Source organism: Syngnathus typhle, linkage group LG8, assembly GCF_033458585.1.
Source record: "Syngnathus typhle isolate RoL2023-S1 ecotype Sweden linkage group LG8, RoL_Styp_1.0, whole genome shotgun sequence".
Taxonomy (NCBI): domain Eukaryota; kingdom Metazoa; phylum Chordata; class Actinopteri; order Syngnathiformes; family Syngnathidae; genus Syngnathus; species Syngnathus typhle.
The window spans coordinates 14,066,221-14,080,031 of NC_083745.1; the positions used below are offsets into that span (position 1 = coordinate 14,066,221).

At 47.4% G+C, this 13,811-nt stretch overlaps 1 protein-coding gene across 1 annotated transcript in view; it reads right to left on the reverse strand.

Annotated features, from left to right (window-relative positions):
* Positions 1–562: 562 nt before the first annotated feature.
* Positions 563–13,811, reverse strand: part of gfra1a (gdnf family receptor alpha 1a) — a 29,754-nt gene continuing 16,505 nt past the window's right edge. Inside the window, exons 4-10 of the mRNA XM_061285250.1 lie at positions 8,380–8,558; positions 7,575–7,747; positions 6,413–6,522; positions 5,280–5,414; positions 4,561–4,733; positions 2,868–2,915; positions 563–2,196 (exon numbers count right to left, since the gene is read on the reverse strand). Of these exons, the coding sequence (XP_061141234.1) occupies positions 2,044–2,196; positions 2,868–2,915; positions 4,561–4,733; positions 5,280–5,414; positions 6,413–6,522; positions 7,575–7,747; positions 8,380–8,558 (971 nt within the window). The 3' untranslated portion in view covers positions 563–2,043. The remainder of the gene's footprint in view (positions 2,197–2,867; positions 2,916–4,560; positions 4,734–5,279; positions 5,415–6,412; positions 6,523–7,574; positions 7,748–8,379; positions 8,559–13,811) is intronic.

A 13,811-nucleotide genomic window follows, 5' to 3' on the forward strand; every position in this document is an offset into this window, starting at 1 on the left:
ACAAAGTAGCAGACAAGCTGGCTTGGTTACTCACCGCTGTCGTGCAATTTGAGTTTGCTGTGTTGACGATGGCCCAAGCATGCTCGCTCTGAACACGAGTCGCTTTCTCCACAAAACCAGGTTGAACATGGAGCCGATTTGCAACATCTTCCTCCCACTCTGGAAGACGGCAAAGTTGCTTTCCATCTGCCAATGTTAGTTTTACGAGTCAGGGGTCATCCTTTACAATTGTTCGGCTTGCATGTACATTTGACGTCCTTTCTGCACCGACTGTGATCCAGATTGGTTTACAAACATGGAAAGGGCTTCATACAAACAATCAGGAATACCTGCGCAAGACACACAAGGTTGGAGAGTGCTGATTGGCTAATACAAGGGATGGCAAAGCCAGCGCGCCACATCCACACACAATGAATACAAGAAACACAAAACTATCGTAGCAAACTCAACAGACAAGACTGTCCTGGCCTGTCCTTTGTTGGTGAGAGAAGCTTTTCCCGAAAAGCATTTTTTCTGGAGACAAGTGTGTATGTAGCCCAGTAGCTTGTCAAAAGGCAGTCACTTTGGGTGCTTTGTCATGTTTATTTGTATTTGTACATTTTTCACAAGCGAGGATTATGGCGGGATGCCGAAGAAGTAGTAGAAGAGTCGCCGCCTTTTTTCTTGCGTGTCAAAAACACAGCCGAGCCCTTCTTTAAACCCTTGACCACACTGCGTCTTACCTTCTTTGTGTTATCATTAAGATTAGAATATTATCGCTAGTCGTGAAAACAAGCTGAGGTCTTCATTCATTTATACGCATAAAAAAACGCAAACCAACCAATCAAAATGTAGAAAAATAAGTCCAACCTTTGCCCAAAAAAGGAAAGTAAACATTGTCGTGTTTAAGCAACATAGTAAAGAAATGTGCTTCCACTGACATACAACAGGAGTTCCACGGTTAGCCTTGCAATTTTATCAACACCACATACAGAGCAGGAGAAAACATACGTACATGACGTCTACGAACTGACTGTAAAAAAACAAGACTCCTCCAAGTCAAAACAATTGCCGAAAGAATATGAAAGTAAAGTTTTGTGAGGCCCAAGCACTCGTGGCGTTTGCGTTGGATATTTTACAAATATATATGTTAGCATTAGCATTGGCCAAGTTTTTCCTCGTGGCTTTGACTTGAACCTTTTCAAGTACAATGACTTGAGTTATTGCTGCCCTTATCTTGGAAAAAAGGCATTAAAAAAAGTGTCTCGCCTTGTCATTAAACCTTGCCCAAACTGTTGATTATCTTTATTATTTTTAAATTGAGCATTCTTCATCTGTTTATTAGCGGCGGTAGCATTGGGAGTGTTTCTCAAAGATGTCTTTGGAAAACTTGTGCAAATGACCGAAATTAAGCGAAGCTGGCCCAACAGAGCAGATGTCCTGAATCTTGCCTGTATTTAGTTCTTGAAAATTTTTGGTGGGTCTACTCATTGTAAATGTGTGGACCTATGTACTTTTAAGTTGCTAAACAAAACCAGCATCGGGGGCTGAATTTTGCATCTTCACTCAGGTGTGTCTTTGAAAGCTACTGGACTTGGAATTTTTATTTTATTTTTTAAACTTTGGTGTGCTTTCTGTGATGTTAGAGTTATGCTAATATAGTTAAGCTAATATTCTCCATGTGCGGAATCATTAACAAACTAGACAAGTAGTACAGAAAATGGATGGAAAATAAAAAGTATGAAGCTTGTTCGCATCAATTCTTACTGATGAGACTTTTTTTTTTTTTTCGTATATTGTGTCTATACATCAGAATCTTCCACTGCCCGTATGACCAAAGCAAGAAAACATGTACGTACATCAGAAAGCCGATCATAGATAAAAGTGACAACAAACAACAACAAAAACGGTAAACTGAAAAATGTAAACATAAAATCTGAAGAATCAAATGCAATCTGATGGGAATTCGTACAATCAGGAAGAGAAGGAAGGAAACAATTTCACGTTTCTTTTTTTTTTTTTAAATGAATTCATTTTGTCAGTCCGACGTTTTCAACTGCGAGGCTACAATTCATCTGGCCAGGATGCAAGATGGCGGCCACAGTACCACAGCCAAAGCAGCGGGGGCAGCAGAGGCGTCGCCACAGAAGCCCGTCGGCCAACGCATGAATTCCTGACAATGGCATTGGATGTGCTGGGACCATCCAGCTGCGGGTCCTGCGGGCCAACAACAAAAAACAGGCAGCCACACCAAATTTCAGCCACACTTGGAACTCTTTCAATAGCAGCATTTTGATAACAATCCTTCATCTTCTGTTCTGCCAGACAGGCTGGGCGTGTTTCTGTCAGGCGTCAGTAAAATGGAGTGAGAGACGTCTGTTGGCACTTGACCGTCACAATTATATGGATTTTTTTTTTTTACTATTGAGCCGATTTTATTTGCTTCCACGTTATTTACTTTTAAAATTGCGTCCTTTTAATTGTCAATAAGTGTCAGAGTTTGTCTTTCACATTTTTTCATTTGTGTCCCGTGCACAAAAAGTTGACTTGCATTTTCCGAGCGATGCAAGAAACGCCGCGGTAAAAGGGAGCCGAGGACAGGAGCCTTCGTCAACCCTTAAATGAATTCATCTGCATTGACGTCCAAAGGTTGTTTTTATTACGGCTAAATGCCACCGCAGAAATTTCTGCGTTTGTGCGCGTGTGCGCTTGCTAGCATAAGCTAATGAAGCCGCGAGCTAACAGGCAGGTCATCTGTACGGAATGGCACTTATTGGACACGGTGACATTTGGAGTGAACTTTGCCTTGGCCCCCTCAAAGGAAGTCCACCAGCCATCGCGGCTCGCACCGCGCCGCACCATCACTTGAAAGAAGTCGACTGACTCACCACACAGAAGACGCTGTCTGCGCTGGAGTTGGACTTGAGCTTCTGAGCCTGTTCAAGAATTAAAAAAAATAAAACACAGTCAGCAGTGGCGACACCTGTGTGGTACCAGGCTTAGTCCGACATCCCCTCTCTGTCTTTGCGCTTGTTTCCTGTTTTATGTGCACTTCTAACTGTCTTGGCAAACACTTGCCGCTTGACACTCGCGTACTTGTTTCACGTTACACGTACTGTGCCGTTCGAACTTTGTGATTGTCGTTATGCTTCCTGCGCGTCACTGGGGTTCTTGTTTCACTCAACATTATCCGTACTTCCCGTGTGTTGTTCCACTTCCTGTTTGTTGATAGAATTCTTCTATTGAACGATGGTTCCTGTTTATCAGCAAAGTTGTTGATTCACTTCCATTGCGCCATTCTGCTTCTCGTTTTATACTTAAACATATTTTATTTCAAGAGTTCATTTCAATGAGATCAGCTGCAGTCGGCTCGTGAATCAAATAGCGTGCCAAGAAATATTCGCTGAATTAAAAGTCTGCCCGCCGCCATGTTTGAGACTGTGTGACAAATACGGTTGATTGCAAGTCTGCTGAAAAGTTGATTTGCCGAGTAACCGGCATCTTTGCATTGGCAATAGCAAGAAAGCTCTGTGGGCCGCTCTTAATTATGGCACAATAAGGCCAAATGACTTTGGCGCGCCGTGCTGTTGCTTGTGGGACTTTGAGGGCAGGTAAGATGTGACCCTGCAAATCAAAGCTGAAGTTGAAATCAAGAAAATGTAAACCAAAAAAAGCAGCAGTCACGTGGCTCATTTCCAATTCAAAGAGCTGAAAAAAGAGACGACGGGCAAATATATTCCTGCCCTGCGCCTGCATGCCTCGGCTGGCTGAAAAGTCACATTAGCATGCGGCACATTTCCATAGGGAGGCACGAGGCCGAGCCCGCCGGCCAGCAAGTGCATTGTGGCGGGTGAGGCCGTTTGTTGAAAATGCCACATGAAAGTTGACGGCAAATGTTGAGCACACGAGCAAAACAAAGACAAACGAGCAAACATTGTAAGCTCTTCGTCCTTTGTCGTTGAGGCCAGACGTGCAATGCTGCACAAGCCGTAGCAGAAAGTTGAACATTTGATCAAAGCGGACGATGACGACGATGACAAGCATGTGGTTGTCCTGGTAACACTGGGCCATTTAGATCAACTCATCAATGACTATTTTGGTACGCGGCGTATCCTTATGAGACTGTGTTCACTTGAAATTGTCCAAATCTTTCAAGCTCACAAGACGAAGCGTTCACTGATACAATTTTTCAGGGTTAACGAAAATGAAGCTCTTATTACTTCCACAACGTGATGACTGCAACTTTTGTAGAGTAGAAGACAGAATAAGCAGAATCGGTTTCAGTTTGTTTTGTGCCTTTTCTATTAGCATAAAGGATATCTGAAAATGACAAACGTGAGTTGCATTTTGGGGCCATTGGGTTGACTGCTGTCGCTACAGCGGGCCGTCGCTAACACCGCCGACATCACTGCCGACATCACTGCCAGACTTCCCGCCCGAAGGCACAATTGCCACTAGCCGCGGCTTCATTTCATCAGCTACACTAGCTCAAGTCCCGCTGGTGGGAACGCTGCCGCTCTGCAAGCTACACATGCGCGCACACACGCACAGACATGCACGCACACAGGGAGGTACACGCACCTGCAGACTGCCGCAGAAGTGGTATAATCCGCCGTCGGTGTTGAGGTGGTTGTCCAGGTTGTTGTTGCGGCCGCGTTGGCGCGGCGAGGCGACGGTGGTGGCGGTCTGGGCGGGAGACGCCGGCTGCCACATACCCGTGTCCGTACCATTCCCGAAGGCCCGGATGGCGTTGCCTGCGGACACACACAGCTTAAGGCGTGGCGCGATATGATCACGCACGCCTGACCGAATATACGGGTGAACTCGAGCTGAGCGAGTTGGGCCGTTTCGAGTTAGTTCCGCTTCCAACCTTTAACCGGAGCAGGACGCTCTCCCCAAGAAGAATTCAAGAGTCCTCACGTAAACGTAGCAAGTTTGAACGCTTGACTTCCTTGGGGATCGATCAAATCGAGCTGGTCAGCAATTGCGGATCGTCTCACTTGCACAGCAAAGGAGAGGAAAGAAAAGTTGCCATGCAAAAAGCAGCACCAAAGTGCTGCAGAAAATGGCGTGACCTTGCTTGTTTGCTTTGTTGTTCACGCAAAATCCTGGCGCCGATCTGCTCTTTGATGGCTCTTTGTTGGCGCCTTTTCTTGTAGCGCGATAATTTGTTACGTGGAAATGATTGTCTCCTTTAAAGCTCTAATGTTGGCCTCCCGCAAAGCAGAAGGCATTGTCAGACACAAACCGCGTCGGCTTCTCTCAAAGCGCATCTGCCAGTGGTTTGTTGGTGGACTCACGCAGGCAGGTGTTGTCCATGAAGAAGGTGGCCAGCCTGTCGCACTCGTCTCTGTCGTTGCCGCTGTTGCTGCAGTCGCAGTAGGGCGACACGCTGATCTTGGCCGAGCGCAGGTAGTTGGGCGTCATTACCGTGCCTGCCAGAACACACGCACACACCTTGTTGCCTTTTCAAACCAAGACAAACCGCCAAAGCAAAAGATGACCATTTTGGGGAGCCATTTTGTGAACAAATGTTTGGCCCATTCGAATGCAAACCGCCTCCGAAGCGAGCCGAACGACGCCATCAAAAGCACGTCTTGTTTGTTTTGATTTTAAATATGCGGCGGTGGCCATTCGAGCCAAATGGACAACAACTGTGTCCGTACCGCAAGAGGTATTTATGGGCCCGGCTGGAGCGTATGTCCAACATGCCTCAAAAAGACCAACATTGAACATGAAGCATGATAGGAGTGCATTGTTGCCAGCAGTGTGTGTGCGTGAGTGTGCGTGTGTCTGTGTGTGTGTGTGCGTGTGTGCGAGCAGGAAGTGGAGGGCAGTGGAGGAGTGACGAAGCAAGAGCAAGTAAATTGCTTCAGTGATTTTTCACTGCCCCCAAAAGGCCCTTCCCTGGTGCTGCTCTGGCTCCAGACCCATGAGTCCTTTGTTTTGAGTGGGGGCTACATGAGGACATTGTGGATTTGTTTCGCAGGGGGGTCCCGTGGGAGGGTGGGGGGGGGGGTGCTTATTGGGGGGTGCTCCATGAGGATTTGAGAAAATTGAGAGAACTTTTCCCCCGCTTCAAGTCCCTCGGAGCTTGTCACAAGTTCCCGCTTCAAGTCCTTTGGATATCACTTGCACAGCAATATCCATGTGTGACTGATTCCAAACGGGTTTTAAATTCAGTTAAACAAAAATAATGCTCATAATCAGCAACTAGGGTAGTGCAGGTTGAGGCTTACAGCAGCTCCCTGCAAGCGTTCAGTTGCGGCCCAAAAGTCCGTCAGGACTTGCGGCTCTCATTGCCCACATGCCGTGGCATGCGAGAACTTCACTGCTCCGATGTACGTTCACGCCACCCAAGCGAGGACGTATCCCAAGCTCCATCCTTGAGAACCTTGTGTCTCACCACCTGCCCGACGAAGCGCCGACTCACCAATGAGGCCCGAATAGGCCAGCAAGCAGTCTGCGTAGTTTTCCTTCAGGCAGCCCGACAGAGAGCGCGGTTCTGACTGGCAGTTGGAAAAGAAGTCTGCCAGACGCGACCTGAAACACACACGAAAAATATTTGGCTTGCCATCGCTAGCAGCTATGGTGGAATCCGCAAAATTGACGGCATTTTCCAAGAAAAACTGAACTGAAACAGAAGACTGACGGATCAGCAAAATTTTCTGTCGTGCCCACCTCTAAAAAATATCAAGGAAGCGCGATGTAGCGGGCAAACGCCACACACACGTTGTCAGCTGCCATCCGTCAGGTGGTCGCGGAGGAGAGCATCGAGCATCTTACAAATGGACGACATATGGCGAGGGAGACGGAGGCAAAACGCCAGACTTCAATTCATCTCGCCGGCACCTGACAAATGGACTGCCAAGTGTGTGGCGGCACCCGAGCAAGACTCGACGCTAACGCAACTTTGGAATTTACTGCACAGGCAGTGCTTGTGTGTGTGTGAGTGTGTTTGTATGTGTGCACATGCGACTCTGAGCCAATGCCTCTGTCCAAATGGATCTCATTTATGATGCTTCAATTTAATTCTGGTGAACCACAAGCTGCAGGCTCTGGAGACTATGTAACACAACACACACACACACGGACTGAGCAGTCCTGTTTATGTTCAAATTTCCTAAAATTGTTTTGGATCTAATGCAGTGCTTCTCAAATAGTGGGGCGCGCCCCCCTTGGGGGGCGCCGTGCTATACCTGGGGGGGCGCGTGTGACCCTGGGGAACAGGCTTTTTTTTTTGCAGTACTAGAATAAAGTGTAATTGCGCATCTTCCCAGCAGGGGGCAGTGGCGCTCTCATTGTTACTTCTGTGACGTTTGCGACAGTGCAACATTTTACGACTTACAAGACAAGTTAGGATAGTCACGGTGGGGAGGCGGGGGGCGCGAATAGTTTTCTTCTTGCTAAGGGGGGGCGTAACAGAAAATAATTGAGAAGCACTGATCTAATGTAATGATTGCTCAAATTACCACTTTGACAGACTTCATTATTTGTGTTGATCTGATTGAATCTTGGAAATCATGACAAAAAGACGTATTTGAAACGATGACGGTGTGATGAAAGTCAAAGCTTTGCACACGGTTTTGGCGCACCTGCAGATGTAGTTGGTCCTGCAGGTGGCCTGCAGCTCCAGACAGTTTGGCCTTTGCTTTTCCTCGTAGGAGCAGACAGGCACGATGGTCTGCCGCCGGCGTTCCGAGCACGCCGTTTGGTCGCTGAGCGGGCACGAGCAGAACAGCATCCCGTAGCTGTGCTTGGGAGGAACCTGCCGCCGTCAAACGCACAATCGCAACAAGTGTCCTCTTTCAGATGCGCTCAGAGCTGACGCGAGACGAGGACAGCACATGCAGCACTTTTTGGTTTGACTTGTTTCCATTTGCAAAAATGTCTCTTTCGCATTAAAATGAGTTTTATTTTATATGAGTGCCAATCCGTTGAACGTCGAGCACATTTGAAACGAGTCGACAGAAAACGACACCGCAACGACGTTGCACCAGATGACAAAACCGTGCAGCACTTTCTCTTTTCTCTTGTGTTTCTCCGTCTCGATATTTACAACAATTGCTCTCGCTCGAGTCGTTGCGCACGGAAGCAACATCCGGGAGGAAAAATAGCTTTTGTCATTTGATGACTAAATCCCCATTGAAACTCAGCAGGGTGCACGGCCGGGTCGGCGGCTCCTCGCGGGGCTTTTGCTTTTCAAAGTCATTCGTGAGAAGTTCAGCTCAATTTGTGAAAAAAGCCCAACGTTTAGGATGAGCTCAATTCCCAAGCAAATGGCATCGCAGAAGACCATTTGGTTTTGCAAAGCTGGCGTTGACACGGTTAAGTCAATGAAATCAAACAGACGGCCGACCGCGCAAAAGGAATTGACAAATGCCGCGTGCGCGGCGCCACCTTGTCGAAGAACTGCCTGAGGGCCTTGTGGCACTTCCTCTTGTTACAGACTTCGGCAGTAGAGACGCGGCTGGTGCACGGGCCGATGTAGGCCGAGCGGTACTTCTTGCAGGTGTCGTTCAGGTTGCAGGCCTTGGCTGCGTTCAGGCAGTTGTTCTCCCGAGCCACCGCCGGCTCGCCTGGCCATGCAGAAAGAAGAGCAATAACAGAGTTTCTCGTAAAAACATTGCGCACGGCATTTGCCAAGTTGAAGCCGGGCACTCGTCGACAACAAGCAACAATTGGTTCGTTGTTTGCAGTCAATCAACTTTGGGATATTTCAGACAAATTTATTTTTGATTGCTTTTCTTCTTTGAACACCGAAATTTGAGCCAGGTATACTTTCATTTCGTGACGGAAAAAAACTATCCAAATATATTTTCCCAATTGCTGCTTGGAGTCTCCGGGGCAGACGAGCAGAAGCTTCCCACCTCCTGGTCGCTATGGCAGAGATAACAAAAGTATCCAACGCGGAGCGGGCCACAGCACATGCGGCTCGTGTTTGTTTGCCACGCATCCGGCCAGCGTGTACGTCATCTGCCGCTAATTGGCAGTGATGGGCCCCTAACGAGTATTTGCGCTGCCGTCTGCTGCCTTGTTGAAAATGAAAAAAAGAGTCTTGCCCGTCTAATGAAGCAGTGCCAATTAAGCAGAGGGCAGGGGAGGGGAGGGCCGCTCGGCCGGCCCAGCCGGACGGCGTGACAAACATCTGGGAGCAGGGGGGCCATGAACTCAATTCAAAAGTGTGCTAATGAGACGCAATACTTCAAACAGGCAAATGGAGATCAGAAGTGCATGGTGGGGGGGGCGAGGCCGACGATGGGGTGACGATGGACTCATTAACAGACGGCAGAAAGACGTAAAGAAAAGAGGTCAGTGAACGAGAGAAGACAACATCCGAGCTGCTGCAGGAATTGTTGATTGTGTTTATACCTGAGGAAAATCCCCATCCCTCCCCATGTCTAAAAGACAAGAATAATTCATATGAGAAAGACAAAGGAAAAGGGCTCAGAGAGGCTCTTGAAAAACTGCCTTTGCCCAGAACTTCTGTGTTCTCCACACCACAGGGCCTTAGAGAACAATTTGTTTTTCCAACAAGAAAAATAACCAAGCGTGGCTTCGTTTAGCACAGCAAACCACAGTTTTTGAAGTGCAACGTTCCCGACAAGCTTTGCACATCATCCTCCTCCAAAAGAAGAGCAAATGCAACGAGGAGCAAGGCCCGCTCCCCCTCGTCTTCCTCGCTCTCTGCGGAGCCGAGCGGAACCCGGACGCCCTTGCGAGGAGACGACAGGCAATTTGGTATCGACTCTTGGGGGGGGAGCTCCTTGGATGTGAGTGGGCGGGCGCAGCAGGATGAGAACGCCCGCACGGTCTGGCTTGTTTGAGAAGAAACCATCAATAGCCAATCTGCACTTGGCGACCCCCCCCCAAACAAAGGAAATGCCACTCAACTGAGGGAAAGTGACAAACAAAGGGTATGACTTTCAGTGCTGGTGATTTTCCTTCCTAAACAAGTTTCTCCCCACATTCCAAAAACATGCATGGTAGAAAATCAACAATTGTGTGCCAACATGGATGTTGGACTTGAAAGGAGTTGGGTCCGTGACGAACTGCAGGCAGATGGCATCACACACGCACACGCACACGCGCACGCGCACACACACACACACACACACACACACACACGCACACGCACACGCACACGCACACACACACACACACACACACACACAAATAAGGGGTCGGGTCCTGGGGCCATCTGGATGTCTGCTCGGGGGAGCGAGGACCCCCCGGTGGCTCATGTTTCCGATGCAGCCGCAAATTGATTATCGTGTCTCCTGTTTCCTCCACTCCCGATGAACCCCCGGTGCAATCCGCCGCCCCCCTTTACCCGTCTCTCACTCCACCCCAATTAAAGTTAGCCCAGGACAGCTCCGTGTGGAACGCAAATTTCCACACGAGGACGTTGGCCCATAGAAGGAGATCAGAAGTCACCTTGACTTTCGGTTTGAGGAGGAAGAGGAGGATGAAGGCTGGCTGGTATTTTCTTTTTTTTTCTTCAGAAAAGAAGAACAAAAAGCATCTCCTATTGCACTCAGGGGTCCTGACTTTGTTGTTAATAACGAGTGTCCCAGTGCAATAAGGTGACGGCGGCGGCGTGGCAGCAAATAGCACAAGTCCCATTTGCTGTAATTGCTCCCTGCAGTGTAAAGAGTTCACACAAGTTTCTGCTCTTCTACTGGCATTTTATCAGCATAGTAAAAGACAACATTACGCGGAGGGTTCACTGACACTTTGAGGGCAGTGCTGGCTTCCTCATCGGATGCTTCGCCATCACACAACAAAAATGAGCCTCCCATGAAATCTCAAGCCTTCTCTGAAAGCCAAATTCCATGTACGAGAAAGAACTGACTGTGAAAGCCCAGCACTGTCTGGTTGAACGCCAAAATATTGTAGAATGTGGAGTCATGGGGAATATAAAAGGCAAGGGAGGGTGGGGCAGGGCCTTCCTCTTTCCCCATTGAAAAGCCATTTGCGCCCGTCATCAGTACTCGCACGATGACTACAAGTCCTAATACAAGTCTTCATACTCCAGGATCCTGAACTCGCTTCCCCGTTCTGCGTAGCGTCCTGTACTTTTATACTTCTGTTTATTTATTATTTATTCATCACTCTTACTATTTATTGTTTGAATTTTTGCCTTCTTGTTTTTATATTGTGTCGCTTACTTGTATGTCTATCGTGTAATATGTCTCGTCACCGTGGGATAGAGAAAACGTAATTTCGGTCTCTTTGTGTGTTGTGACATGTGGAGAGATTGACAATAAAGCTGACTTTGACTTTTGACTTTGACTAATGTAACTCATCACGACACACTAAAGGGGAAGGGTCTCGATAGAAGCATCGTATCCAAACAGAGGACAACGAACGCTGGTAAGTTAAAAAAAAAAAAAGCATTGGACATCCCGCTGAAAGTCTGCAGGAAGTGGAAGTGTCACGGAAAGCTGCGTCTGGCGGCCCCGTGAGGTCACGGCCACCAGAGCACTTAATGAGGCTTCCCCTCTTGGGAACAAGAGCCTCAGTGTGCTCACATGCGTGCTCATTGCATGAAGCAAAACGTTGAAATCTTCCTCGTCAGACTCAAAGGAAGACCAACGATGCTAGATGAGCAGTTAGCAAGTGTGGGTTGCGGTTTTCGGGGTCAAGGTTCAAATCTGGACTTTGACAAGTACTGAATCCCTTTTTTTTAATTTGGGGTGGGGACTATTCGAAAGCAGGACATTGGATCAGATTGGCCGAGTAGAAAATGCACAAATGTAGATTTGGTTCATTTACTGGTCAAGTCAAAGTAAATGTTTGCTTTGGATGACAGTCTGCAAAAACTGGAGAATATTTACGGTTGATAAGCTGAGATGACAAAAGGTATCTCACAAAGAATTTTCCATTCATTTGAAGATGGAGTGCTTGCCGCTCCACTAGTCATTTATTGCAGCTCGGCACTTTTCGTCTTCTTTCTTGCTCAAAGTCGCCCCTTGTGAGGGGGCGCTGCTGTCTCATGCAAAACACTGACGCTTCACAATGACGAGCAGGAACGAAGTTAAACTGTTGATGATGAGCTCTGAAATAAAAAGATCTGATAATTTGGCAGAAAACAAAAAACCCCACAGGGCCTGTTGTGAACTGCAAATGGAGATCAAGTGTGCAATTAACGCGTCTGAAAGACCAAACGCTTGAAAGTGGCTCCAGAATGATAGATGCCTCGTAACCAAGACCAGCGTCGTTGGCCATAACATCATCTTCAATGAGGCTAAGGCACATGTATCAAATGGCATTTATCCACTTGACCATAAAATCAGAAACAGCTGCAGCCTCGGCTTCCAATTAACGCACTTTGATGGAATGACGCCTGCATCGGAATACTTTATATTTAAATCAAGAAATGCACAAAGTCGAAGATGTAGCATTTTTAACTTCATCATTCTTCTGGTGAACAGAATAGCAGTAGCAATAATGATCGGTGATTTATTTTAGGAATCATCAACTAGCTGAAACATTTCCGATCAACCTAGGCTTATCTTGGAGCAGCGTCGCCCCCCCCCCCCCTTTTTATTCTTTCCCACCGTCTTGACTTTTAGTCCCTTCTGGTGGTCTGTCCAACCTTGTCTACCAATCAAAGCAAATAGAAAGCACTCATCCTCCGCAGCACCCACATCCTCCTTCCATTTGGTCGTCAGACGGCTGATCAATCGGCACTCAGCGGCTTTTACTTTGCGCCCGCAAACGGCGTGAGAGCCCGATTAATGAGGAAGACGCCAGTGGCCGTGGACTTTAATCAAACGGCCACAAGACATCCACAAGCTGTTTGTTTTGATCTTGTTAAATCAGACGACTCCTTGACCACCAAAAGTTTTCATGGCCAAGCCTCAGCTAAACGCTAAACGGCTGCAGGACATTGAGCCGCCTCAAGATTGAGTCTCGTTGAGCTCAAGCGGATGATACCTTGACCACTACTAAAGTCCACTTTTAGCTAAATGCTAAACGGCTGGTAGAGGAGACTTTGGTTTAGCTCAGTCAACTTGTCATTGCTAAACTACACCTAAATTCTAGAATGAAATCATTTGGAATGGCTAAAATGCTAAAAGGCAGCAGGATTCCAAGAAACCTTGAGACCATTCAAGACACGATGAAAGATGTATTTTCATGCTTTTCCCTTGAGTTGAAGAGTCCAAGCAACAACTTTGCACCATCGAGCTAAAAGCTAAAAGATCACACCTAACATGCACACATGCACACACAAATTGCCATACACACAAACACCCAACTTTAAAGGCTTTCTTAACTCATCACTATGGCAACCACTAACCAAGATCTGACCTATTGGTTGCTGTGTGTGTATGTGCGTGTGTCCTGTCCAGATGCCCGCCTGTGGTTTATGGATATTCATTAAAGAACCATTACAGCTGAGGTAACACGGGATAAGAGGGATAAGAGAACGCATAAAAGACACCCACACGCACGCACGCACCCACCTACCCACACACGCACCCGCACATGCACTCACACACACACACACACACACACACACACACACACACACACACACACACACAAACACACACGTCCATATGTTGACACAGGAGAAATGAAAGCAAACATCTCTCATGCCGTGCGGCAGAGAGCGACCCGATGATGAGAAGCAAATTAGGCAAAGTTTGTTGCAACATGTAGACCAAGGAAATGGCCGAGCCGGTGTTTCCAAACTGCCCAACGCTTGAGAACCCGTCGTTGCCGACTGACTGCTGCTCAATCCGTTCTCAGGACTTCCATTTGTATGCCTTTCTGTGTCCAGTCCTGTTCATATTTCTTGAAAGTCACAATCAGAGTAAACA